Source organism: Lemur catta, chromosome 2 (assembly GCF_020740605.2).
Source record: "Lemur catta isolate mLemCat1 chromosome 2, mLemCat1.pri, whole genome shotgun sequence".
NCBI classification, from domain to species: Eukaryota; Metazoa; Chordata; class Mammalia; order Primates; family Lemuridae; genus Lemur; species Lemur catta.
Genome location: NC_059129.1, coordinates 128,408,000 through 128,434,733, shown reverse-complemented (window position 1 = coordinate 128,434,733; position 26,734 = coordinate 128,408,000). Strand labels below are relative to the sequence as shown.

The 26,734-nt window shown below is 38.8% G+C and overlaps 1 protein-coding gene across 2 annotated transcripts; it reads left to right on the top strand.

Moving 5' to 3' along the window:
• Positions 1-61: 61 nt before the first annotated feature.
• On the top strand, positions 62-26,734 carry ADAT2 (adenosine deaminase tRNA specific 2). Of its 2 annotated transcripts, none has more exons than XM_045544488.1 (6): positions 62-194; positions 5,102-5,206; positions 10,310-10,460; positions 11,979-12,085; positions 15,530-15,602; positions 26,524-26,734. In XM_045544488.1, exons 1-6 carry the CDS (start codon positions 99-101, stop codon positions 26,574-26,576), a joined length of 585 nt encoding a protein of 194 aa, XP_045400444.1. In that variant the 5' UTR covers positions 62-98; the 3' UTR covers positions 26,577-26,734. The 2 variants fall into 2 exon arrangements, with proteins under 2 accessions (XP_045400444.1, XP_045400445.1); XM_045544489.1 differs by lacking the exon at positions 26,524-26,734 and adding an exon at positions 15,718-16,328.

The following is a 26,734-nucleotide window of genomic DNA, read 5'->3' as shown; positions in this document are numbered from 1 at the left end:
CGACTCCCCCAGAAACGATGGCCCGCGCTCGCCGCGTTCCGCTGCCTGCGCCCCTCCTCCGCCGAAGCCTCGAGCACTAAGTGGCAGCCCAGGGCGCAATGGAGGCGAAGGCGGTGTCCACGCCGTCTACAGGCGGCGCGTTCTCGGTATCTGCGGAGGAAACCGAAAAGTGGATGGAGGAGGCCATGCAGATGGTGAGGAGCCCGGGAGGTGGATGCGGCGGGTGGGAACTTTCTTCGGCCCTCACCCGGACCGAGGGCGTTTGGGCAAACGTCCAGGGCGCGCTTTCTGGTCACCATAATCTTGATTCTCACAATGGCTCTGGGGGAAGAAAGGCGAGGAAGTACATAAATTATTTGTTTCATTGGTATGGAGTATGCTGCAAACTTAGCGATTCAGACGCTTGCTGACATATGCTTCCTCCCTTTCCTTCCCGTGGTCACACACTCTCAAATGCACAAAGTCACATTATGTGTTTTGGCTCCTTCCTTGAACATATCTCTTATAGTAGAAGAAAGGAAGCTGAGGATGTTTCTGGTAGAGAGCAGTCTCTGTGCTATCAGCGTCTATTATTCATTCATTCATTCATTTATTCTGCTTCCCTCTGTCCTTTTACTTCCCTCCCTCCCTTCAGGACTGTTCATTAAGGAGGGCTTTTATCAGATTTGTGTGTAATCAAAGCTTTACCTATATTCGTGTGTGCTGGCGAGCTCCTTAATAGGGCTAAAAGTTTGGAATCTATATGTATTAATGTATGAATATACATTTATACATTTGTATATAAATGTGTATATGTATTTACATATATAAATATATATACAGTCATGCCCTGTATAACCAGGTCAACAAGGACCACATATACAGCTGTGGTCCTATAATATAATGGAGCTGAAAAATTCCTATTATGTGTAGTCATCTTAACATCAAGTGGATTTACTTAATTTTCTCTAAGCCGTAGTTTGTCTATAATTTTTTTTAAGAGACTGGGACACGCTTTGTTGCCCAGGCTGAAGTGCCATGGCTGGATCATAGCAAATGGCCGCCTCAAACTCCTGGACTAAAGCGATCCTTCCATCTCAGCCTCCCGAGTGTCTGGCACTACAGGTGTGAGCAGCAACCACAACCGGCAATTTTTAGAATACATTCAGTGTAGCATAAATGTACAGTTTTTATTAAGTCTATAGTAGTGTGCAGGAATGTCCTAGGCCTTCACATTCACTTACCACTCACTGACTCACCTAGAGCTTCCATTCTTACAAGCTCCATCTATTGTAAGTGACCTATACAGGTGTAGCATTTTTTCTTTTATGCATATTTTTACACTACCTTTTCTATGTTTAGATATGTTTAGATATACAAATGCTTACCATTGTGTTACAGTTGCCTGCAGTATTCCAGACGGTAACATACTGTTCTGATTTGTAGCCTATACAATAGGCTACGCTATACCATCTAGCCTAGGAGTGTGGTAGGCTATACCATCTAGGTTTGTGTAAGTACCTTCCATGATGTTCACACAGTGATGACAAAAATCATGTAACTATGCATTTCTCACAGTGTATCACTGTGGTTATGTGACACATGACTGTATGTATTTATATATATATACACACACATATATGTGCACACATATAAATGTATATGAAATACCCTTCAATTTTTCATTTCTCGGATACTTCTGTAACAAAAAACTTTTTCATACATGTTTTTGATTGTATTCTTCTATCCTTAATGGCCTCTGGTCCCCTGTAGTTAATTAATTCAAAATATTGGTTCATTCATTTATTCTACAAATGTTTATTGCGTGCACTCTATTTGGCATTGGGAAGTCATAACTGAAACTGATTTTGCCGTATTCTTCTCTGTTCTCCTTCAACTATATAAACTCTCACATTATTTCCCATTATTTCAACATTATAGCCAAATATTTTTCAGTTTCTTATGTAAGCCATGAGGCATTAGAACATCTATCCATTGTTTCTGTTACTTACATAATGTTTTCTTAAACTTGCTTCTCATTCTGTTTTTGAGGTGACCGACAGTAAAAAATCTATTTTATATTACAACCCAGGAAACACATATATAATTTAAATGAAAGTTTCAAAAACAGTACATACCCTTTCTATGTACAGTTTTTCTGGTATTTCTGTTTTTACCGCATTTAAAAAAAATGCTGGTCATGACTCATTAACTTGATATCATGACCCATTCTTTAAGTTCACTTCTAAATTTATTTTTTCCATTAAACTTACAGGGTGCATAACCTGCTATCTGATACTTTAAAAATATGTTCACATGTGCATTTAAAAATTAATTTGTAATTTGTATGTAATAATATGGATTTATTAGTCCTGAACTCTTTTATGTTACTAAATTCTCCAAGTTGGAGACAGGAGTTTTTATGTGATATCAAAATTTTATTCTCCCTTCCCCAAATCATTTCAATAATATTAATATCATTTGCTAGGTAGTTTCTTAATAGTGATGATGATAAAATAATAATGATGCTTGAAGGCTAAAATATAGAATAAGTTGCAGTTGTATCCGATGGGTGAGAGATAGAGGACAGATGATGCTTGAATGTTGGGAAGTCAGAATTTGTGGTCTTTCCCATTTATTTTCATGAGCTCTCTTGAAAGTATTCACATATGGAGCTTACTTAGATGAAATTTTCGGAGCTGATTTAATAGTTTCAAAAACAGCTACGTTTAGTCATTCAGTGAGCTTTTCACTTGTGTATCAGAACTATGTTTTCTTTCCATCCTTTTATATTTCAGATCTTTATTTTCCTTTAAGCATCCTGTGGTCCTAATATCTTGGAGCATTCATCCACCCACCTCTGCACTATTTTCTTTCTTTCTTTTCTTTCTTTCCTTCTTTTTTTTCTTCCTTCCCTCCCACCCTCCCTCTCTCTTTCTATCTTTCTCTCTTCTATCCCCTCTTCCTTCCTTCCTTTTTTTTTCCTTTTGAGATGGGATCTCACTCTGTCAACCAGGCTAGAGTGCAGTGGTTTGATCACAGCTCACTGCAGCCTCCAGTTCCTGGGCTCAAGTGATCCTCCTGCCTCAGCTTCCTGAGTAGCTGAGGCTACAGGCACACACCACCACACCTGGCTAATCTTTTAATTTTTTGTAAAGACAGGGTCTTGCTATGTTGGTCTCTAACTCCTGGTCTCAAGCAATCCCCCTGCCTGGGCATCCCAAAATGCTGAGATTATAGGCATGAGTCACCCACCTGGCCAGCACTATTTTCTATGTAGCCTTCTGGACTAAACACTTAAAGTCCATTTACTACCTTTGTGAGTGACCTTGGACAAATCCTTTCACCCCCTAGGGCTTTACTTTCTACTCTATAAAATGAGATGGTAGAACTCCAAAGAATTTCTGAGATTCCTCTGGCCTTGACATTTTTGTCTCTTAATTGGATTATAAACACAAATGTTCATAGCAGTTTTATTCATAAAAGTCAAAAACTAGAAAGAACCCAAATGTCCTTTAGTGGGTGAAGTCACATTCTGTAACTCATGGTCCATTCCTCCATCTTCAAAGCCAGCAGTGTGGCATCTTCAAATGTCTCTCTTTGCCTCCATCATCACATTGCCTCCTGCCTTCTGCGTCAAACCCCTCTCTTAGGAGGACATTTGTAATTGCATTTAGAGTCTGCCTGGATAATCTCATCTCAAGAACCTCAACAAATATTTGCCATATGAATAAATGATTTGTCTCTCTTGTGTATCTGGGATTGTATGTAATCCTAAACTTATTTTAAATAACACTCTTAGTGTGACAATTGCCATAACTGCACTGGTGCTTAGCATCTCCCTGTCAGTCCTTCTCCTGGCTTTCTTCTCTATAGTAGTAGCCTCTGGTGCATTTGTATGTATGCACCAAACCTTGGAACTCTTCAGGCTTTTGAACTTTGCATAAACTGGACATGCTTTAACCACTGTCACAGAACTGGAACACAACCTGCCGGTGGGTAGTTCATGACACAGTCCTGAAGAATGCAGTCTTATAGCATCAGGTACTATCTGCTCACATCTCCCCATGCCCCATCTCTGTTCACCACCCAGGAGGAAGAAGGAGAGGTCCAGTTTACTACCACAAAGTGCTTCTCTTTTTGCCTATATTGACCACATGAAAAGTATGTGTCAGTTGATCATGAAATAGCTAAGGAAATCCTGTATGCATTATGATAGGAAGTTGTCGCTAGTTAAATAAAGTAGAGCTGGGAGTAAGAGGCTATTGCAGGAGCTTCGTCTATGTTGTAGAGGTGTCAGTAGTTTGTTGCTTTTTACTGCTGACTAGTATTCCATTATATGAATGTGATGCAATTTGTATCCATTGTCTTGTTGATGGACGCCTGTGCAGTTTTCAGGTTTTAGCTATTATGAACATTCTCTTTTAAGGCTTTTTTACAGAGGTATATTCCCTCCTCGTGAATAAATACTTAAGAGTGGAATTTGGTCATGGGCTGTGTGTATATTTACTTTTTAAAGAAACTTACAAAATGTTTTTCAAAGTGGTTGTGCTGTTTTTACATAGAGTGCTCCTAAACTTTTATTATCTCGTGTAGTACAGTGTGGGACAGTGTGACATCCCATCCAGTCTGGTCACCTTTATGCTATTGGGACTCTAGCGGGTAATTTCTATAATTTTAGAGAAGCAAAAAAATAATTAAGCAAGTATTCATAGAATTTCAACAAGGAAAGGATTCTAACAAAGTATTTGTAAATGCTATTTATTCTCCTACCTCCTTGCAAATTTGTTTACTATCTCTGAAAAGGCACATAGACCCTGGCACTCTAACAACCACGGTCAATAACAGTCCTTTGATCACATCTACTTCCAGTGAGAAGAAATCAGGGCCTCAGGACCTATGAAGGGGATTTGTTTCTGAGTCTCCCTGAACATGGACACAGCAGAGAACACAGGTGCTAAATACTATAATGGAATTGTATTTGAGAAAAGGGAAAGCTCAGCTGCTTTTCTTTGTTCTAATGTTTGTACGCATGTATCCTATTCGTGATGCATTTCTTTCTTTCCTGTAGTCTTTTCAAGTATTGAGCATTATGTCTTAGATTTTCCACTTTGTGTTTCAGGCCAAAGAAGCCCTTGAAAATATTGAAGTTCCTGTTGGCTGCCTTATGGTCTACAACAATGAAGTTGTGGGGAAAGGAAGAAATGAAGTTAACCAAACCAAAAATGTATGTGAGTTGAACAGTATAAATGCAAACATATAGTAGTGATGATTGGAGTGGAGTGAATTTATCAGAGTTGGTGAGAAGATGAGATTGAATATAGTCCTCTAGCTATCAGTGGTAGGGTAGTTTTTCTTAGCATCTCCTTTTGAATACCATTTTTTTCTGATTTTAAAAGTGATACATGTGGATTTTTTATAAATGTGGAAAATTCAGAAAAATTTAATGAAGCAGTAAGTTAGTGTTGGTATCGGTGATATAGGGACTTTAAAGTTCATCTGTCATATCTATCAAGAAGAAAACCCGAGATTTAGCAAAATATGTGTAAAGTGGGAAACCAGATTCACAAAGCAATTATTTATTTATTTATTTATGACCATAAAACACAGCATGATTATATTTCAATACATAACTTCTGTACAAACAAAAAATAAAACACGACAGTTAAATGGGAATAAATGTGGTATTTCATTTGCAATACCTGACAAAATATTAATGTCCTTAATCATAAATGAGCTCTTAGAAATCAGTAACAAAGAGACTATTATTACAAGGGAATTGAAAATAAAAGGAACAGAAAAAAAGGAAATAACACAAATGACTGATACAGGTAAGGTTATGTGAAGATGACCTAGCTTAACACTAACAGAAGAAAAAAACAATTTCCTTGCAATATTACATTATCAGTGGTTAAAAATACCAATATTTAATGTTTGTACAGTTTTAAGAAGTGGAGAATTCTCATTTAAACACTGGGAAAACTTACTCCAATTATGGAAAATTTACTCAAAATATAGATTTTTGAATATACTTTGCACTGGCAGTTCTAATCCACAGGAATTATTGTAACGAAGTAGTTGAACAGATTCAAATTTATATATAAGCATATACGCTACATGGAAAATCTATAGCTAATATATTGCCCCCACCAAAAAACTACTTATTTATTAGTTTGTTTATGAAAAATGTAGTAGATTGGAGAGTAGAATTAGAAAGAAAAAAGGCACTGAAGTAAAGAATACTATATTTCACAAAATTCTGTGTCCTTCAAATGCTTGAAAAAGATAAATTTTTAATATAAGTGAAAATTACAAATACATACACTTCATACTTGTGGAAACACTGAGATGAAACCCTTGCAATTTCACTATGAGGAGCTTCTCTGTGCAATAACATCTCAGTCATTCCAGCTCCTGAAGGCACAGAAGGCAACAATGAAAGCAATCATCATGGCCAGTTAGAATTCTCTTCAATGACACTCTTTAGGTCACTTTCCAAAAATGAGCTTTCTCAGTCTAGTTTTTCTAGATCTGCAAGGATTGTCCATTGCAACACACGTAAGTGAGGAGTCTCCATGTATGATGAAGACTGTATTTTAGTTTTGGTGGAGCCCGTGGTAGAAACAATGGCATCATTTCCTTTTTGGTCATTACAGTCATACTACCAAGGGAGTGAAGAACACTTGAATGAGATACTGCAACAAGTCATTCACTGATGGTAGGTCCCATTCATAAGTTTAAAAACCAAGATGACAAAATTGTCCCTTCTTGGAACTATCATCTCCTACGGTTTGCAGTTAAGATGTATAAATTAAGGGACTTCATAGGAAGGGGGATGTTCCTGATGATTTCAGCTATACTCAGGTTAGCTGCAAATATATCTTTCTCTCATCATGACCACCTCAAATTGCATCTTTTGCCTTCTTGCCTTGGGTAATCCAATACTCTTTGTTTCACTGTAAGACTCTGCTGCCTAAATCACATGCTCTTCATGAAACCATTCAAAAACCATTCATAATGGCTGCTGGAAGTAAGAACTTGTATATGATAGTCCAACACTTTCATGATGTTGATAGACAAGGATGAAGACAGGCACAAATGGGTTGTCTCTTTAAAATTTTCTTTGATGCTTTAATGTTCATTTTGAAAAACCTTTTTAAAATTTCACCTGATCAAATTAAAAAGCTTCTGCACAGCCAAAGAAACTATGACGAGAACAAACAAACAACCTACAGAATGGGAGAAAATATTGACGTTACACATCTGATAAAGGGCTGATAACTAGAATCTATATAGAACTCAGGAAAATCAGCAAGAAAAAAATCAAACAACCCTATCAAAAAGTGGGCAAAGGACATGAACAGAAACTTTTCAAAAGAAGATAGACTAATGGCTAACAAACACATGAAAAAATGCTCAACATCTCTAATCATCAGGGAAATGCAAATCAAAACCACAGTGAGATATCACTTATCTCCAGTGAGAATGCCTTTTATCAAAAAGTCCCAAAACAATAAATGTTGGTGTGAATGCTGAGAGATGGGAACACTCATACCCTGCTGGTGGGACTGCAAACTAGTACAACCTCTCTGGAAAGCAATATGGAGATACCTCAAAGAGATATAAGTGGATCTACCATTTGATCAAGCAATCCCATTACTGGGATCTACCGAAAAGAACAAAAGACATTCTATGAAAACGACATCTGCACTCGAATGTTTATAGCAGCACAATTCACAATTGCAAAGATGTGGAAACAACCCAGGTGCCCATCAATACATGAGTGGATTAATAAAATGTGGTATATGTATACCATGGAATTCTATTCAGCCACAAAAAACAATGGTGATCTAGCACCTTTTGTATTACCTTGGATAGAGCTGGAACCCATTCTACTAAGTGAAGTATCCCAAGAATGGAAAAACAAGTACCACATGTACTCACCATCAAATTGGTTTTAACTGATCAACACTTAAGTGCACATATAGCAATAACATTCATCGAGTGTCAAGCAGATGGGAGGGAGGAGGAGGGGATAGGTATATACACACATAGTGAGTGTGGTGCACACCGTCTGGGGGATGGACACATTTGAAGCTCTGACTCGGGAATCGGGGGCAAGGGCAATATACGTAACCTAAACATTTGTACCCCCATAATATGCTGAAATAAAAAAAAATTTCAAATGCAGAAAGTAGAAGCAGTCTTATTCTGAAGACTGTTAAAATTTTGCTGTATTCTTCTAGACACTTTCCTTTTCATATAGAGCATCTATTCATTCTAGAGTGTGTCAAGTAGCAATATATAAATATGTGGATATACAATCCTGTAATTTTAATTCACATGTACAAAAATTTCAAACAGAATATTAAAATAATTACCATTGTCATAACACTGGGAAGTATTACTTAACTGTCAGAATAATGCCATTCTCCATGTGTAAGTAACATTTTAATAATTAACCATTAACATTTCACGTGGAAAAACTAGGAGCATATACACACATCTCTAGTTGATATTTATTGAAAAATGACATAATTTTAAATATCAATTTAAAATACTAGAAAACATACTTCCACAATGGAATATTTTTTCAGTGTTTGAATTACATTCATGTTGAATCACAAAGCAGTTATTAAAAGGATATCAAAATATCTGCGAGATAAGAAATACAGCAATTAATGAATATACAGATACTTACTTGGGAGTGGAATTCTGTATTTCAAATAATTGCCATATCTCCCAATTGTATTTTGTGGTTTGGTATGACATCTTTACCATGAGAACTTCGAATGATGTCCAAACGCCCCCAGTGACTTGAGTTTCTTCTATACCTTGAAATCAACCTGGGTTTATTTTACTTTTCTGTGTCATACAGAAGATTTCCCTGTAAATACAGCATAGGAAAACTCTTGACCCTGAATGAGGAGGCCTGAGTTCTACTTTTGGATCTGATGCCACCACCATCCTGTTACCACCACCACCTCTTTTCCCAGCTGTGTGTCTTTAATACATGCCAACTCTGCTTAACTTCTGTTTCTGTAGCAGTTAAAGAGGAAGTTAACTGAGAGGGTTCCGTTCAACAATTATTTACTGAGAGCTAGGAGAAGATTTGATTCAATAATTTTGAATCTGATTTTTTAAGAGCACCCAAGTTGGGGAAACATTTTTTTTAAGCTCTCCAGTTGGTTTTGGTGTGCAGCCAGGTTGGGAACCTCTTCTCTAAAGCACCTTCCATCTCTGAGTTTATAATTAATTCTGTGATTCACCCATGCAGTCCCCTCGGGCAGCTGTGCTCCCATCTGCCTCTGGCTTCCATGGCATCTTAGGCCACTGTGCCAGCACTTTGCACACCTTATCCTATCTCACAGGTAAATGAGCACCTTTCTGTTTGCCCCACCTGATTTTATGCTTATTGAGGATAAAGACTTTTTCTCCTACACAGAATTTATTTAGCACAGTGGCTTGTACATGGTTAGCACTCAGTGTAAATTATTAATAAATGCTATTGTCACGAATATTATAAATAGTTGTTGCATATAGGATCTATGGATCACATTTAGCTATTTCAGTGAAGGGAAAAGAAGAGGGGAAGAGAGCTGGCAACGTACATATATAGCATTTTGTGGCATCATGCTTCATGTAACACAGATTTCTTTATGAGGTGTAGAGGCATAGATACCATTGTACACCATTTTACATATGGGGACACCAAGGCTTAGAGTAGTTGACTAAAGCCACATAATTAGAAATGTCACTGTCAGGATTCAAATTTAAATGTAGTCGATTCCACATGCTGTGTGATTTCTCCTATGCTATACTGCTTCCCATGAGGTATCTGAGACCAATACTAAATCTCTACTTCTCTGGACTCTGCCATTATATAAAATCTCATCCCCCAAAATGGAAGTGATAACACTCCAGTAAACTAAATATAGATTTGCTTGGAGTGAGGTCAATGACAGCCTTGAAAATATATTTGAAACTAGAACACAAGCTTCCCCTGAAATATTCAGAAACCATACACTTATCTTTTTTTTTTACACTTATCTTCTCTATGGAATTTTAATTGAAAGAGTTTCCCCTAGGGTACTTAGGTATGTAACTAAAAATATAGCATGATTCGGACAGCATCTCAGATTAGGTATCTTTTGCTGGTAAGGTTATGGTACTTGAACTGGAGACTACATTGTCAGCTGCTAAGGGTGTCCTGAAACTTTATTCATTAAAATGTTGGCAGAAATGATAGGCACATTTTTTGTATTTGTTTTTCATGTATTTGTAAAACAGCAGTTACATGAAGCAAACAGTGCAAACATCTTCTTTTCAGGCTACTCGACATGCAGAAATGGTGGCCATTGATCAGGTCCTAGATTGGTGTTGTCGAAGTGGCAAGAGTCCCTCTGAAGTGTTTGAACACACTGTGCTGTATGTCACCGTGGAGCCATGTATTATGTGCGCAGCTGCTCTCCGCCTGATGAGTATCCTTTGACTCCATACATTAATGTCATGTGCCCTTCCTGTGAACGAGAAAGTGGCCAGATGCATAGCTTGTTTTCTAATACATGAAAACACAGACTTATGAAACACCTTGTAAAATATAGTGTCTGTTGGCCAAAAAAGGGAAAGATTTTTAAATAGTAAAATTATCTATTTCTTTTTATATCAACGATCATAAAACTATTAAACAAATAAGCTAGAGAAAGAAAAGCTTAGAACTCAAACTGTTATATAAGGATAAATCATAAATTAAGTTAAAGTAGATTGTAAAACCTCGTGCATAGGAAAAGTCCTGAAGAACGTGCAGCTTAGTTTTGCCTTTGGATAATGGATTACAGGTGATTTAAAATTTTTTTCTCTGCTTATCTTTTTTTTTTTTTTGTTACCATGAATACCTATTACAATGTGTAAAAAATTTTGTCAAAAGTAAATAACGGCTGAGTGCAATGTCTCATGCCTGTAATTCCAGCATTTTGGGAGTCCAAGGCAGAAGAATCACTTGAGACCACAAATTCTAGATCAGCCTGGACAATATAGCGAAACCCTGTCTCTACAAAAAAATTAAAAAATGAGCTGAGCATGGTGGTGCATGCCTGTAGTCCTAGCTACTGGGGGAGGCTGAGGCAGGAGGATTACTTAAGCCCAGGAGTTGGAGGCTATAGTGAACTATTATTGTGCCACTGCACTCCAGCCTGGGCAATGAAGTCAGACCCCATCTGTAAAAAAATAAAAAAGGAAAAAGTAAACACTTATAATATTACAATTGTAAGTAAACAGAAAGTTAATAAAGTCACAGCTCTTTGGATTATTTCTTGCATAGATTAAGCAACATAAATACTAAGTGCAATAAGTCTCTAAAGATATTTTTAAAAAAATTATTTGAAAATTCAAAAATTCAGTTTCATACTTGCTTGTTTTATATGTACTTATTTTACTATGTATGTGCAAGTAGTTTAATCCCTTAAAAATAATACAGAGGTTTTTGAGTACAATAAAATATACAATCTCCATAAAAGGGTAGTTGTGGGTAACTTGGAAATCTCTCCTCATCCTGCCTTACAGAGTGGCTTAGCCTTAGTCTACTTTATATTGGGCACAGGTTATATTTTATTTGGGGAAAGAACAGGGAACAATCTGTTATTTTTAAAAGGTGAAAATCCCTGGATTAAATTTCTACCTCTTTTCTGGCTGTAATTCTCTAATGATTCTGAAAACACGATTTAGGAAAGGACACAGAGAGCACTAAACTGTGGACATTAAGCAACTACATACTTAGTTTCATTCTGTTTGCAGTTGTTCGGTGTTAATTTCTAAATACTTCAAATCTTTTTCTTTTGTGTAGCTGGATTTTGTGATTTTTAAGACTAATCCTAAGCTTAATTGTTTTGCAGAGTAGCACGAGCTTTCCTCTCCAGAATAGCTAGTGTAAACCTATCCTGATTTTGCCACAAAATACATTTGAACTGCACATTCTATGCAGGACCTTAATTCTGCCTTATAAATCCCGCTGGTTGTGTATGGCTGTCAGAATGAACGATTTGGTGGTTGTGGCTCTGTTCTAAATATTGCCTCTGCTGACCTACCAAATACTGGGAGACCGTTTCAGGTAATATGAACTGCTTTATTCTTTTTCTTTCTTTCTAACTACTTTCATCTCATTGTGGGCTTGCAAATAGTTAGTGTTGGTCAGTATACCAAGAAGCCGTGATAGATTCAGACTTCTTGGATCTCAGGACCTCTGGCTGAGCTCATTTATGCCTCAGTATAAGACGCCAGGTAAGAGTCTCTAGATGAGTGCCTACCTCTCTTCACAGAATTTCTCTTGAAGGAGTGTCCCTACCTTTCCCAGGTGACCTCTAACAACCTTCACCAACACATTTGGGTATGTTAAAAGACTGGAGTTTTTATTCAATGAATGTTTCCAGCTCTGTGCCCTATAAAATTTGGTGAAGCTTGGCCTGTGTCAGTGAGAGTAGATACCATTTACTACAAATACAATATTTTTGCACAAATTTAATCATTTTGCTTGATTGCCACTTACTACTTTTAGTATCTAGCAATCAGTCACTGTATTTTCACTATTTTTTTTCTGCCTTTTTAATGTTGAAATTTCCCCCAGACCCAAGAATTCACATCTTTAATCTTCTAGAAATTCTACTTTCCCTTTAATCTTGCCACTTCTCCCCAAATTTTTATGGTTAAGACTATGAGCATTAGGAATTTATGTTTCGGAGTTTGGCTTGTGGACACATATTAGTTTTCATGACTGGTTTGATTGTTTTTCTTTCTAAGATGTAAGGTTAATCCCAAAGGATTATGCTTTAAAAAGAAAAGGATTTAACAAATGCTGGACATGATGGGCAGTTTACTTCAAAGACCTCAGCTATTCCTAGTATATTATTAACATAAGGACTTGTGAAGGGCAAAATTTGGCTGAGTCCCACTGAAAACAGGCTTAGAAAATGTTCTGTCTTGAGGTTTCCCAGCTGAACATTAGCTTTCCTACAACTCCTGTACAGTTGAGAATAGATGTCTTTTAACATCACATCAGAAAATAAATTGTAATGGAATGATGAAAAGTAAAGGATACAATTGGCTCGATCCTGAAAAACATCTACAAAATTATTTGATTTTTCCAGTCACTTCTATTAGCAGCTCAAATTTTGCTTATATAACTGGTTGTAAATGAATTGCCAACCCCATATTTCCTTTGTGAGAATGAGCTAAAGAATTTCTCAAAGCTTATGGGCAGAACAAAGATGAGTCCTTGGATGTCAGATATGGGCAGAGCATTTCTCTCCAACATTTCAGTGATGAGAGAGGACAAGCACTGTCCTCTTACACATCTCTGCAGAGTTGATGTGGCTGAACCAAAAAAAAGTTCATTTGCATTGCGTGTACCTGGCCACATTGGCTCAATTGTAAATGAATGCCCAGGGCTTGAAGCCATATCTCTAGGTTTGATTCCAAATTATGTTGTGAGATTCTAAAGAAAAAACATTGGTATCCCAGGCTTCTGGATACTGTGTTTTCTTTTTTTATTTGGCTGGGTTCAGGGGTGGGGGGTGATTGGGAGGTAGGATACTGTTTTCTTATTGCAGAATTATAGATTCTTTTCATACTATAAGCAGTGCAAAAGGTAGATTACTACAGAACTATTCTTTTCAAACAAGAATGTGGTTCATTTATAATACTTACCTGCTCTGTTTTTCTTTAAATTATTTTATTAAGAATATGTGTTTTTTATTAAAGCCATAAATTTGTAGCTATCACGGATACTTGAAAATATCATCTTGGTATCTTAGAGCAATACAGTTTTCTTCTCTGGCTACATATAAAAATTACCTGGAGAGCTTTTTCTACGTGCCTGTGCTCGGTCCCTGCCCCAGAGCAAAGGAATCAGAAGGCGGCGGACAAATAGTGGTCCCAAGCAGTTCAGCAGAGCAGCCAGGGTTGGGAACCACTCTCTAACTCCACGTGTGAGGAGAGGGCTCTGAGTGGAGTGGGAGGTGGGAGCTCCAGTACTGATGGTGGCAGGATGCGAAGGGCAGCTGGGAAGGGGCTGGCCGGTGATGGTTAAGATAATGGAATACTGAGAAGCCAGGGAGGAGAGAGTGGTCAGATGAAGCAGGTGTGGTCCACATCTGCAGAGAGCTGAGGTGGCAGAAAGGAGACCAGTGTTTTGGTCAATAGGGGCCCTTGGCATATCTGAGAGGGCAGCTTCAGTGGAGTGTCAGGAGCACAAGACAGTAAGGATGAGGCCAAGGAAGAAATGAGAGCAAAAGTGAAGTCTGGAATGTTCTCAGGCAGGAGCAGAGTATCAGCTTGCAAGGGGGGCAGGGTGGAAGGAAGATTATTCGTTATGGGGAAGGTTTATACAGGCTTGTAGACCCAGGCAAGGGCAGAGTGAAGACACAAAAGAAAGGGAAGTTCATTCTGAACAACGTCCCAGAGTGGTTGGTCCTCCTGTCCTCTGTGCCTGTGCTCCCTGGCTCCTTCCTTTCCTCTATGCTGCTTTCACATGTTCATTGTGATATTTCATGTACTTCAGAAGGGTGCATTGTATCAAATCCAGACTCTTCCGACAAGCCTTCCACTCTCTATGTATTTTGACCCCATTTTATCTCTTGAACGTCCTTCCTTATGCTTTCTTAATGATGAGCTCCCCCTGACATCGATCAGTTTCCTTAGACACAACCGAGCTTATTCGTGCCCTTTCCTTGAAATGCCCTGCTTAGCCTCTTTAAACATTCTCTAGCTCTGTGGCGAGTTCAAGTTTCATCTTCTCCCTGTAAGGTTTCATATAATACTACTCCTTACTGATATCACAATTTCTTATTTATTCTTTCACATGTTTTGATCTCTTCTCTCCAGTTAGATCCCAAAGATAGAACAAACTGAATATTTGAAAAAAAGAATTCTTTATAGTAAGCATTGACAGACTTTTTCTGTAAAGGGACAGATAGTAAATATTTTAGCCTTTGTGAGCTGCTTTATATCTCTTCTACAGTCTTTTTTTTTTTTTTTACAACCCTTTGAAAATATAAAAAGCATTCTTAGTTCCCCATTCTTAGCTGGATCCACCAAGTATAATTTGCCAACCCCGGCTCTGTAGCACTGACACATAATGACCACTAGTAAGTAACAGCAGATAAAAATAGCTAATGCTTAATGAGCACTTATGGGGTGCCAGGTATTTAGTGGGCATTATTTAATCCTCTCAAAATCCCTCTGAGGTAAGTACTATTATCACCTACATTTTACATAAGTGGCATAGAGAGTTTAAGTACCTTACCCAAGATCTCGTAGCTGGTAACTTCAATAATAGTTAGTTAATAAATAATAGTTGATTGGGAGTGATGTTTAACTGAGCCTGTATGTCTATTTTTTTTTGGAAATGTACCTCGTTACCTGTTTTACTAATATCCTCAAAGTTTATTAACATTATCTGAGATCTTTTTACATAATTATGTGTAGATGGCTCTTTTTATGTGGTATGACACACATTGTCATAGGTCTATTTTTATTCTCAACTGTCTCATTTCATCAGTGCATTCCTGGATATCGGGCTGAGGAAGCAGTGGAAATGTTAAAGACCTTCTACAAACAAGAAAATCCAAACGGTCAGTTTTCACCTATTGGATATAACGTGCCTCCCTTAAAACAAATCTGCCTGAAGTGAGTCTGACACCAGCCTTCCTCTTCATTTTCTCTTTTTCTTTTCTATTCTTTTCACAGCACCAAAATCAAAAGTTCGGAAAAAGGAATATCAGAAGTCTTGAACTTGTTCTGATGAAAGACTAATTAATGCCTCAAAGTGACCTGGACAAAATTCTTGGACTGAAAGCTTTTGACATTGTTGAATCATGTGTTTATATATTGTCGTTAATCTATGGAAAAATGGTGTCTCTCATCACTTGCTCTGTTAAGGGAACAAATTAGCACTTTCAAAAAGTCTGACAATTGTAAACAACTATTAGCTTTTCCACAAGTTGAAAGAACATTTTAAGAAGGGGAGAAATTAAAGTTTGAGGTTTTAGAAATTAGCAAGCACTGCATGCCCTTCCAGCCACAACATTATGCCCTGTCTGGGCAAGTGCTGATTTTTCAGAGAATGTGGATCCAGACCCAGATACCTGACATGTGTCTGGACTGCAGTGTGCCATGCTGCAGACGTTTCTCCAGCACTGGCATTTCAGAGTCAGATTCTTCAGTTTTTACAGCTACTATGTTCTCCCAGGGCACTGGAGGCCTATGACTTCTCTCCAAATTGTCTATGAGGTGTGTGTGTGTGTGTGTGTGTGTGTGTGTGTATACACACACTCTATATATACATATATATATATACACACACACATACACACACCATAATTATATGGTCCTTAGAGCAGACTTTTGCTTTTATAAAGCATTTAGAGAAAATGCATACTTTTCAAACAGGTGCTTAAGTGTCATTTTAAAATTATAGCATATTGCTAAAATAAAACTTTATCTATACCTTCTTTGAAGATGAATAATCTTAAAAATAAAAGATAAAAACAAATGGGACAATGTCTTGTTACTGAGCAACTATACTGTGCCAAACAAGTATAGTTGGATCTGTGAACAAAACAAAGAATCTTGCCCTCGTGGAGCTTATATTTTAGCAAAGGGAGACAGATAATAAATATAATAGATTACACAGTTTATTGGAGGGTGATAAGAATTATGGCAAAAAGCAAAAGGAGCACAGGGTAAAAGGGGGTGAGTGTGCCAGTAGGTGGTGGGAATGCTGGTTGCAGAATTTAGTAGAATGGTCAAGTTAATCTGAAATTGCATAGTTATTTCTTTTTTAAAAATTCACATAGTAAATTTAAAATTCAAAATCTACAATGTAAAACTATGAACACAACACTGTAAGGGTATCCACAGCAGGAAGTCCCAGATGTTCACCTCTCTGACTGCAGTAGTGTTGGCCCTGATGCAAGTGCAGCTTTGCAGAGCCGTGTGCTGGGTGCACTGTGCGCCTTTGCCCAGAAGGGGGCCTCGCCGTTCCACCAGAAGCACAGCCACAGGCCTCGGTTGCATTTCTTCAGTGGATTCATTTCCTTGATGCAAAGCATCTGTATTTGTTGGTGCTGCCATTTGAGCGATGTCTCTGACTTGTTTGTTTTGAATTACATTACAGGCTGGAATGTAATTGTGGTGAAAGTATTTTTATATTGCTGAGAGTAGCAGCTAATCACAGTTACATGCTTCAGAGGATTTATAATTGCTTGGTTTTGTGTGTGCGTGTGTGTTTTTAACTGCATTTGAGAAATTTTATGGAGAAGAATATGCATGATTTAAAAATCTTACAATAATGTTACATGCACCTTCTCTTCAGTTTCATCCACTTTAAAAATTATCTTCTCATTAAATTTTAGTGCTTTGACTAGTTTGTTCCTTTTTGCAGTTGGTCATAATTCATTTCTGGCTTCTTATGCTTTCCTGCAAGCAGATTTCATTTCGTTTATTGTCTTTGTGTCATTTTCTTGGGTAATATTTGTAGGACAGACAACCTGGAATCTTTCCTCTGCAGAATACTACCCAGTAAATCTGGCTCAGCGTCTTATATCAGTAGGTTCTTGGTAAACATGTTAAATAAAATTATTGACTGAAATTTGGGGAAAAATGAATAGTAAGACTAGGATAAAAAGTCAACACCAAAAATAGTATATGGGTATTTTAGCTTAGAGATGGTCACTACTAAAAGAATGGGGAAGGATAGAAAAGACTTAGCAGTATACATATTTTTAATCTTTGCTGTGTTTTGGAGGATGGATAAGTAGTATTTCCTGATTCCTAAGCATGGCTGAACAATTTAATTTTTGTTTACCACCTTTTTGGTTCTTTCTCCAGTGAATGACTTAGAAAAGTCTGTCCTACATTTTTAGATTTAGGCACAGTTTCCTCCATTAATTTGGGGGGAAATCAGTTAGGGGGCACTTCACATATTGGAGGTCTGTACGTCCAGTGCTGATGCAGGACCACTGGGTGTCACAGACACTAATTCTACATAATTCTGACAGCAGTTTTAAAGTGGTGGTGAGGAATTATGGATGTATGATGAGGCGATCTGGCTTCCTGAGTCCCATAGTCTCCAGCTACTTAGAGACATGGCTCAACATATTAAATTTTCCCAGTTCAAAAGCTTGAATTCAATTGCTTGATACTGATAGTGCCTGTCCAAGGGAGCAGCTAAGAGACTTGTTTTGTGTGTGAAGTCATTCTGTAAGTTGTGGGATACAAAGAGGTTTTAGAATTACTGCCGTGTTTAGAGAAGTTAGGGGGAAATGATTACATCTAAGCTGCTAGAGTTAACCAGTGTTTGCTGGTCTTTGCAACAAACTGCTGAGAATGGGTGGAATGTAATGCTTTGGCAGGCTTCAATCACTGATAAAAGATTGTGTTAAAATATCTTTTGCGCTTTCTTGTTACTTGGCACAAGCATCTCTTCCTGTGTTGTATTTGGAATATCATGGAGAGAAAATAAATAGCCAAGAACTCCAATGTAGGCAAGAACTGTTAATTTTTCTTTAAACTTTTTATTTGGAAAATTATATACATTATATACATGGCCCTTCACCCTGAAATGCTTCAGTATTTCTTAAGTATAGGATATTCTCTTAAATAATCACAGTACAGTTATTTACATCAGTAAATTTAACATTGTTATACTTTTATCTAATCTACCATTTGCACTCCAATTTTTTCAGCTGGGCCAATTAATATCCTTTAGAGAATTTCCCCCACTACCCTACAATACCAGATCCGATCTAGTCTCAGGTGTTGCATTTTGTTGTCTTGTATCTTTAGTTTTCTTTTAATGTAGAATACTTCCATAGATTTTCTTTGTCTTTTAAGACATTGACATTTTGAAATAACATAGTCATTCTGCACCCCCTTCTTCTTCTTGTTTTTTTCAAATAATAGAATGGCTCTCATTTTGAATTTATTTAGTGTTTTCTCATGATTAGATTCAGGCTATGCATTCTGAGTGTTGTTATGTTCCTCTCAGTTTATCACATCTGGAGGCACACAAAGGCCATCTGTCCCCCCTGGTGATGTTAATTTTGGTCGTCTGGTCAAGGTGTTGTCCTATTTCTTCACTATATAATTACTTTTTGTTGTCCGTTGCAATGAATAAGCAGTCTGTTGAAAGAGGAGCTATTACATTTTTAAAAGAAAATGTATTTGACACTGATGGAAAAGAGAGGAGGAAACCTAATGATATAAATGTCAAAGCAGATGTTAAATTATTTGATTGCATTCCTCTTCTTTTACTATGCCAAAATTTACAAAATCTTTTTCTAATAAGAATATTTTAAGTAGTGATATCTTAATAAAAATTAGAAGGAAGCCTCAGAAATAAGTTCTTTGTGATTTCCTCCTCAGCAAAAGTAATAATTATCTATATTTCATTATGCTTGATAAGATAGGGTTTTAGGAAAATGCATCTAAGGTGCTTCTGACATTGCAGGTGGCCTGGGGTGATCCACTGGGATATAGAGCTCTAGGCAGGTAGTCATTTGGCCATAAAATATGAGTTCTCTTGGGTTTCCATAGAGACATGTAGACTTAAAATGTTTTAGGCACTGCTACTTTCAAAATGAGTGTCAGTAAAAATAGCAGAGCCAAGGCTCTTTAAAAAAATGTTGTTTTAATTTTTTAAAAAGTAGTGTAGGTTCCCGATTAAAAAAATCTGTGTTGAAGCCAAAGCTTATCCTTCCCAGCCGTTCTGCATCAACTGGCCTTGAATAGCCCCAGGGAAAAGAGGCATCAGGAATTGGTTTCTCTGCTTTTTGGCTAAGGAATGAGCCTACATTGACTTCATCTGCAAAGACACCTGCCAACTATTTCCTTACTTCGTAAATTGCTAATTTTGTGTAGTGAGGAAAGGAGTGTTGGGTGATGGTATTTTTATGGGTAAGTTCTGCTGAAAGTTTGACATCTTTAGGGTCTTCACGTTTTTTCAAGTTGAGCTAATAAAAACAGGCTCATGTAATTATTTCTCACCTGATTTTTAAGTGGATATTGGGCTAAGCACCACGTATCCATCACTGTTAAGGAGGCCTTGTGGTGGAGTTTGACAAAGGCTCTCTTCTTGTCCAAACTTCAGTTAAGCCCTAAGCTGCTTCTTGGTGAGGCCTTGACCTTGGCCCCCGTTTTTGCTACACCTGCATAGCCCAGTTTTAGCAAGAATCTTGCTAAGTCGATTTAGAGAGAATCCCCCAGCCTCAATATCTGATGCAGTTTCTCATCCCTCACCGTTGACGTGGAAGTCTTTGGCCTGCCTTCAGCCAGAATCCTGTTAGGTAGGTTTGACAAGAACTCCCCTCCCCTTGTCTCCTCTCAGTGATTTTCCATCCGCTGACCCCTCATTCTGCTCGTTGGTTATAAACCCTCACTTGTTCTTGTATTTGGAGTTCAGCCCAGTCTCTCTCTCCTATGGTGAATTGCTATAGTCCTCAGTAAAGCCTTCCTTACCTTTTTAACAAGTATTAGAATGATTTCTCCTTTAACAAGTTGAAGCATGAACTTGATAATCTATAGCAGGAGCCCACAAAGTATGGCCCATGAACCAAATCCGGCCCGCTTGCTGCCTGTTTTTGTACCACTCATGAGTTAACAATGGTTTTTATAATTCTAAATGGTTGAAAAAAATCAAAGGAAGGATATTTAGTGACCTGTGAACTTTATATGAAAATCAGATTTCAGAGTTCATAAATAAAATTTTGTTTTGTTTTTTAAGACAGAATCTCATTCTGTTGCCTGGGCTAGAATGCCGTGGCATCAGCCTAGCTCACAGCAACCTCAAACTCCTGGGCCCAAGCAATCCTACTGCCTTAGCCTCCCAAGTAGCTGGGACTACAGGCATGCGCCACCGTGCACGGCTAATTTTTTCTATATACTTTTAGTTGTCCAGCTAATTTCTGTTTTTTTTAGTAGAGCCAGGCCTCGCTCTTGCTCAGGCTGGCCTCAAATTCTTGAGTTCAAGCTATCCTCCCACCTCTGGCTCCCAGAGTGCTAGGATTACAGGTGTGAGCCACCATGCCTGGCCATAAATAAAGGTTTATTGATCACAGCCATGCCCATTTGTTTCTGTATTGTCTGGCTGCTTTTGTGCTACAGTGACAGAGTTGTGTAGTGGTAACAAACCATGTGGCTCAAAAAGCCTAAAATATTTAGTGTCTAGCCCTTTAAGAAAATGTTAGCTGCCCTCTGGTCTAGAGTAGGTAAAATGATGAGGTTGGATCTCCAAGGTGCTTGTTCAAATTCTGTGACTTCAGAACTGAATACTGTGGCTCCTTGTACAGCTCACTGTGGTGAATTGCTTCAGCACCATGATTTCTTTTTAGGTTGGTTTATAAATATGAAGGAGAGATCCAAGATGCCAAAATATTTATTCTGGCTTAGAATATTTTATTTCCTTATATATACATTTTAAGAGAGTGGCAAGGAGAAAAGATAATTTACCATTTTATTTGGGTTTAGGACAAATGATACATTTTATTTATGATCACCACATTAAAAATGTTGTCAAGTATTTATCATCTTTAAGAACAGTTACTATAGTCAAAAATCTATTGGACCCTTTTAAAAACCAGGACTTCAATAGCAACCCCTTCCTACCATCCTCATCATTGTGCCTTCCCCAATTTTCCCTGCAACAGGTTTGGTCACCCTTTGGTGCTAGAATCACATACAATGAGTTTGGAGAGAAAACAATAAAAAATAAACACTAGTTATTTAATTTTTTGTAACCTAACATTGAGTTCAGGACAAAGCCTTAGTTTGTGTGATAGCCACGTACTGTGCCTAAATTCTCAATTTCGGGGTAAGGAAGGGAGGATTGGGGAAGGTAGGTGAGAGTAGAGGGGACACACATGTGATATTAGAGTCATGGGAATGAGTGTGATGTGGCGACAGGTGGGGAGACTTGCGCCCAGCTGTCGTGACAAAGATCCTCTGCTTCTTTCTGAGAAGGGCCCATTTTTCATTCTTTCGACGCGTGATTCCTAGAGTGTGTGTGGTTTGGGTGGAGTATTGGCAGGGACAATGGTTCTGACACTGCCGTCACTGAGGGAAGGAGTTACACATCACCAGGCAGGATTTGAGCCTTGGGGAGGGAGTGTGTCAGTGATAGACTCTAATATTAATATGTACGTAGAACTCACTATGTGCCAGGCCCTATTCATATGTTACCTTGTTAATCTTCATAATGACCCCCTGAGAAAGTAGTGTTATTATTTCTGTTTTCCATCAGGGAAACTGAGGCACAGAGAGATTAAGTAACTCGCCCAGGCTTGCAGAGTTCCAAGTGATCATGTCAGTCAGGATGGGCTAGTTATGCCAACATAACAACTCTCAAGTCTTAGTGGCACAGAACAAAGGTTTATCTCTCATGCTTCACTTCTTACCTATCTCATTCCTGCCTGGGGCCTAGGCTGAAGGAAACTGCAGCACCTGGAACATCAGCCACTGTGGCCAGAAAAGAGACTGTGGTGAATGATGCTCTGTGTCTTAGAGCAGGGCTTCACAAACATGACTGCATAGGAGTCTCCTGGGGAGCATAATACATGTACGTTCTGACTCAGGAGGTCTGGGAGGGCCTGAGATGCTGTGTTTCTACCAACCTTCCAGGTGACACCGGTACTGCTGGACTGCAGACCACACTTAGAGTAAGGAGGACTTACTGGTTTCTGCCCAAAAGTGACACATCATGTTTGATCCCGTAAGAATCAAAGCAAGTCACGTGGCCATGCCCAACTTCAAGGCAGCAGGCAATGTAATCCATCATCTACATCAGGAGGAGAATTGGAATACTTGTGCATGGCTCCACTGAAGAGCAGACAGTGTGAAACTGGGGTTTGAATTCAGGCAGGCTGGCCCCAGAGTCTGTGTTAATCATCCCTGTATGCAGTCATGGGGTGTTGGTCCATTCTCTGTCAAGGAAGAGCAGCATGATGACACCTGAGCCCGAACAGGCAGCCAGTCAGGGCAGTTACGGTTGACTTGTGTGACCTGACCCTGGGTGACCCTGGCAGCTGAGTGTCCAAGGCAGCAGTTCTCAACGTGGTGTTGCAACTCTGTGAAATCTCACAATTCATTTTTTTATCTTAATAAAATGCCAACATTTATGAATTGTTATTTTTTAATGAAAAGCCTGCTTTCGAGTAGTTTCCAGCCTTTCTCTATACCCTTTCTCATGTAACATTCTGCCATGCTTTCTTGTTTTGGAGAAGGGGTGGGGTTGGAGTCAGCATTCAGGGAATTGTGCATGATCCTGGGAACGCCCATGGGTGTGTGTCCACGGATGCACACCATACCTCATGTGTGTTTGCTGCAAAGTGCTGGATTTGCTGGTCTGCAAGAGTCCTAGGCTTGTAGTCAGTGGAACAGACTCAATTCCCAGATGGTGGTGGGGTGCAGGTAGGAGCCGGTAGCCTATACCCATAACTAGAAACTTCTGATATAGTCATAAACTAGAGTATTGTGGGAGTGAGTGATGGATCCCAGTTTCACATCAGAGTCTTTAAATAGCGAACAGGAGTGCTGAGTGAACATCACACCTCCTTAGATTAATCTTCTGATGCGTGTAGAAAGCCCTATTATGGGCCTACTGCAGCCCACTGCGCTGTGGGTTCCCAGGCTGCAGGGAGGGGGAGCTGTTCAGAAACGTTGGATTAAGCAAGGCCTCTGCCTTATGGAAAACCTGATCTGGAAATGATACTTAGAATGAAATGAGATTATTCTTCCTCTACTTAAAAACAAATCCTCCCAAAAGAGAGAAATAGTGGTATATTTCAGTTTTAGATTATAATTACTTTGAGATAAGATTTCAGAATTAACCCACTGCACTGGTTGATTAAGTTAGCAATTTCCGTAAATGTGAGGGAGAAAATGGGCCTTGACTGTTTTCCTTTTGGAAAATCAAGTTTGCCATGTTGAAAAATGCTTTCACCTCTGCCCACCTGTTCTGTTATTAATCACGGGAAGAGCTGAACAGATTTTGATTGTCTCTGGGGACACTTGTCATGCAATGCACATAGTTCAGTCAAAATATCCTAATGAATGCAAAGTTAATAATTAAGGGAAAACAATAAAACACAGTACTACTCTTGCCATTAATTACTTAGACTGAAACCTACAGTATGACTTTATAAAAGTAATGGAACAGCTAGAATTCTACTGCTTGATGGTTCTAAACCTAATCCTGGAAGGGATTACCGGTTATCTCTCTCAGTGGTTAGTGCCCTTTGGAGAAGACCTGTCACTCCAGCAGTAATCCTGACTTCACATGAAAGTGCTTTCAGCTCATGATCTGTCCTGTGCTGGCATTGGTAGAAAGTCATTTCTTTCAGTGACATTTCTATATTGGAGGCCTGAGTAAGTTAAGTATGTCTGATTTTTATGTCAGCAATGTCATCATCATGATTCAAATCCTAAAAAAATTTCAGGAAAGATTACATTTGCTCTTGACCTGAGAGGAATCCCATTCGTAGTAAAGAGTTGCTCTGGCAGGATGCCAAGAGGAGCCCAGCACACACCCTTCTTTGGCAGGTCTCCTCCACAGGCAGGCCCGGTATGCCACCCAGCGTTCTTTCATCCTCAGCATGTTGATCAACCTCGTTAACCTCAAATATCATGTTACTCTTCCCTGTCAAAGTCCCACAATCTCTGTGAAATCTTCCCCTACTTCTCCAGCTCACAATGATTGTTTTCTTCAAACTCCTACTTAGTGTCACATAGTTTAATACTCACTTGGTCTCTAATTACAGTAATTAGATTGTAAGCTCCTCAAAAGCAAGGATTTAGCCCAATACTAGGCCCAGAGGCGGTTTCCGTAAATGCTGAGTGATGGATTTGCAGTTCTGGGTGGTTTTCAATGAGCAGGACAAATGGGTGAATTGGCACTACTGAGGGGACACTGTGGCAGAGTCCCAAGCAGGCCCTCTGTCTCCCGGTGCTTGTGCAAAGGTCACAGCTGCCAGCCCACCGGCCAGCCAAGGTGGCGTGACTTAGACTCCCAGATGTTTTCCTCCGGCTCCTTTTCTGCTCATTGGAAACTTAACATTTTCGACTTGGGCTTGCAATTTTTCATGTTCAGGTTGGCGAAGTCAGGAAGAACAAGCAGGAGAAAGGCAAGGAGGTAAAATTTTTATATCTGCTTTGCTAGGATCTAACTTTCCTGCAGAGGCATAAAAAATAAAAGGGAGGACACGTTACATATTTAACAGTAAGTGCTGTGCTGCATGGAGATTTATATAACTCTTTTGCTAGATTAGTCCAGAAGCTGGATTAATATTTTAATCATATTCTTTTGAGACGAAAAGGCAGCTGGTGAAATTGTTGGAGGTGACATGCCAATCTACATAGAAACCAAGTGTGGTTTGGAGACCACCATGGAAATAATAACTTCAGTCATTAAGTTGAGAATGAAAGGAAGAAAGAAACCAGATAAGTTTTCCAGGATCAAGAAGTTATTTTTATTATAAACTAACCTTAGGGAGACCATAGGCTTTATTATTATTTTAACATTTCAATTCAAATACTGATGGCTCTATCTCTTCCCTGGTGATTGTTCATGGCAACAGCAGAGTTAGCAATGAGTGCAATAGAACATTGTTCATCTTTATTTTCAAGTTGCCATTTTAATTGTGCATGTAAACGCAGCTGTGTAGGCAAAGCACGGCAAGGAGCACATGGCACAATTCATGCAATTCATGCTTTCTCTCTCCTGTGAACGGACTTCCCAAGAGGTGAATTCTAACAGTTGGCACAAATTCACTGACATCCTGAAATCTGAAGGAAGAGGACTTTCTCCTTTTTTGTTTCCTTGCAGACCTGGACAACACCAGATCTTTACAATGGTCCATAGTTGGCACTCACAATAAGCATCTGGAATAAAACATATGTCGGGCCCTGGGAAAGCTATCTTTTACTTGGGAAATCTCTTCAGATAGAAATCAATGTTTATATTATTAACTGGGAATTTGTCTGTGCTTCTGAATTTTGTGGGATTAAGGCTGGTGCAATGATATTCTCATGCGTTCTGTTGACCCTTAGGTATTTTAGAAAAGAGAGTCATAGGGTTGAAATAATCAAACTTTGGAGGTGCTGAGGCTCTACTCCAATTATATTGGCAGACTGCCCATGGTGCAGCTGTGGAGGAAGGATCCCAGGTTCCACCCAGATCCCCAAATACATTCTCTTCTACCTATAACTAAGCCAGTAAAATGAAATAGGGTAGGGCAGAACTTTGTACTGCGATTTCTCTGTGGGAGCAACAGATTGAATTGATAATGGGAGAAAGTTTGTACTGCTAACTTTTATAAGGTGGGAGTAAATTTCAAGAATTTTATAGTGCTGGCATATTATTTGGGTCATATTTTCATCTGGTGCTCATTGTTCATCCCGCATGGTTGGGAAACATAACTGAGCAGGATTTAAGATGAAAAAGAGATTTGGGGCTGACTGTGGCATCGGGTTTAATGTAATTAACGTACTGATCTGTTTCAGCGGCATCTGGAGGGCACAACAGCATTCACGAAGGCCCTGAGCAGAGGAAATAGCCATCTCCCTGGCATCAGGAGGATCTGAAGGAAGAAAGGTAAGGACGGAGGAAGTTGCACCGTGAGGGAAAAGGTAAGATATTTCTCCTCACCTGAGCAGGACAACAGCACTCGAGGTAAACTGTTGCTCCAGTAGTTAATATCAGCATTGTGGCCAA

Excerpts from the sequence above, each read along its gene's own strand:
- ADAT2 (XM_045544488.1), top strand. The coding sequence starts at position 99 with ATGGAGGCGAAGGCGGTGTCCACGCCGTCTACAGGCGGCGCGTTCTCG. Across the intron at positions 5,207-10,309 it reads AAGTTAACCAAACCAAAAAT|GCTACTCGACATGCAGAAAT; the intron begins GTATGTGAGTTG and ends TCTTCTTTTCAG. Across the intron at positions 12,086-15,529 it reads ATACTGGGAGACCGTTTCAG|TGCATTCCTGGATATCGGGC; the intron begins GTAATATGAACT and ends TCATTTCATCAG.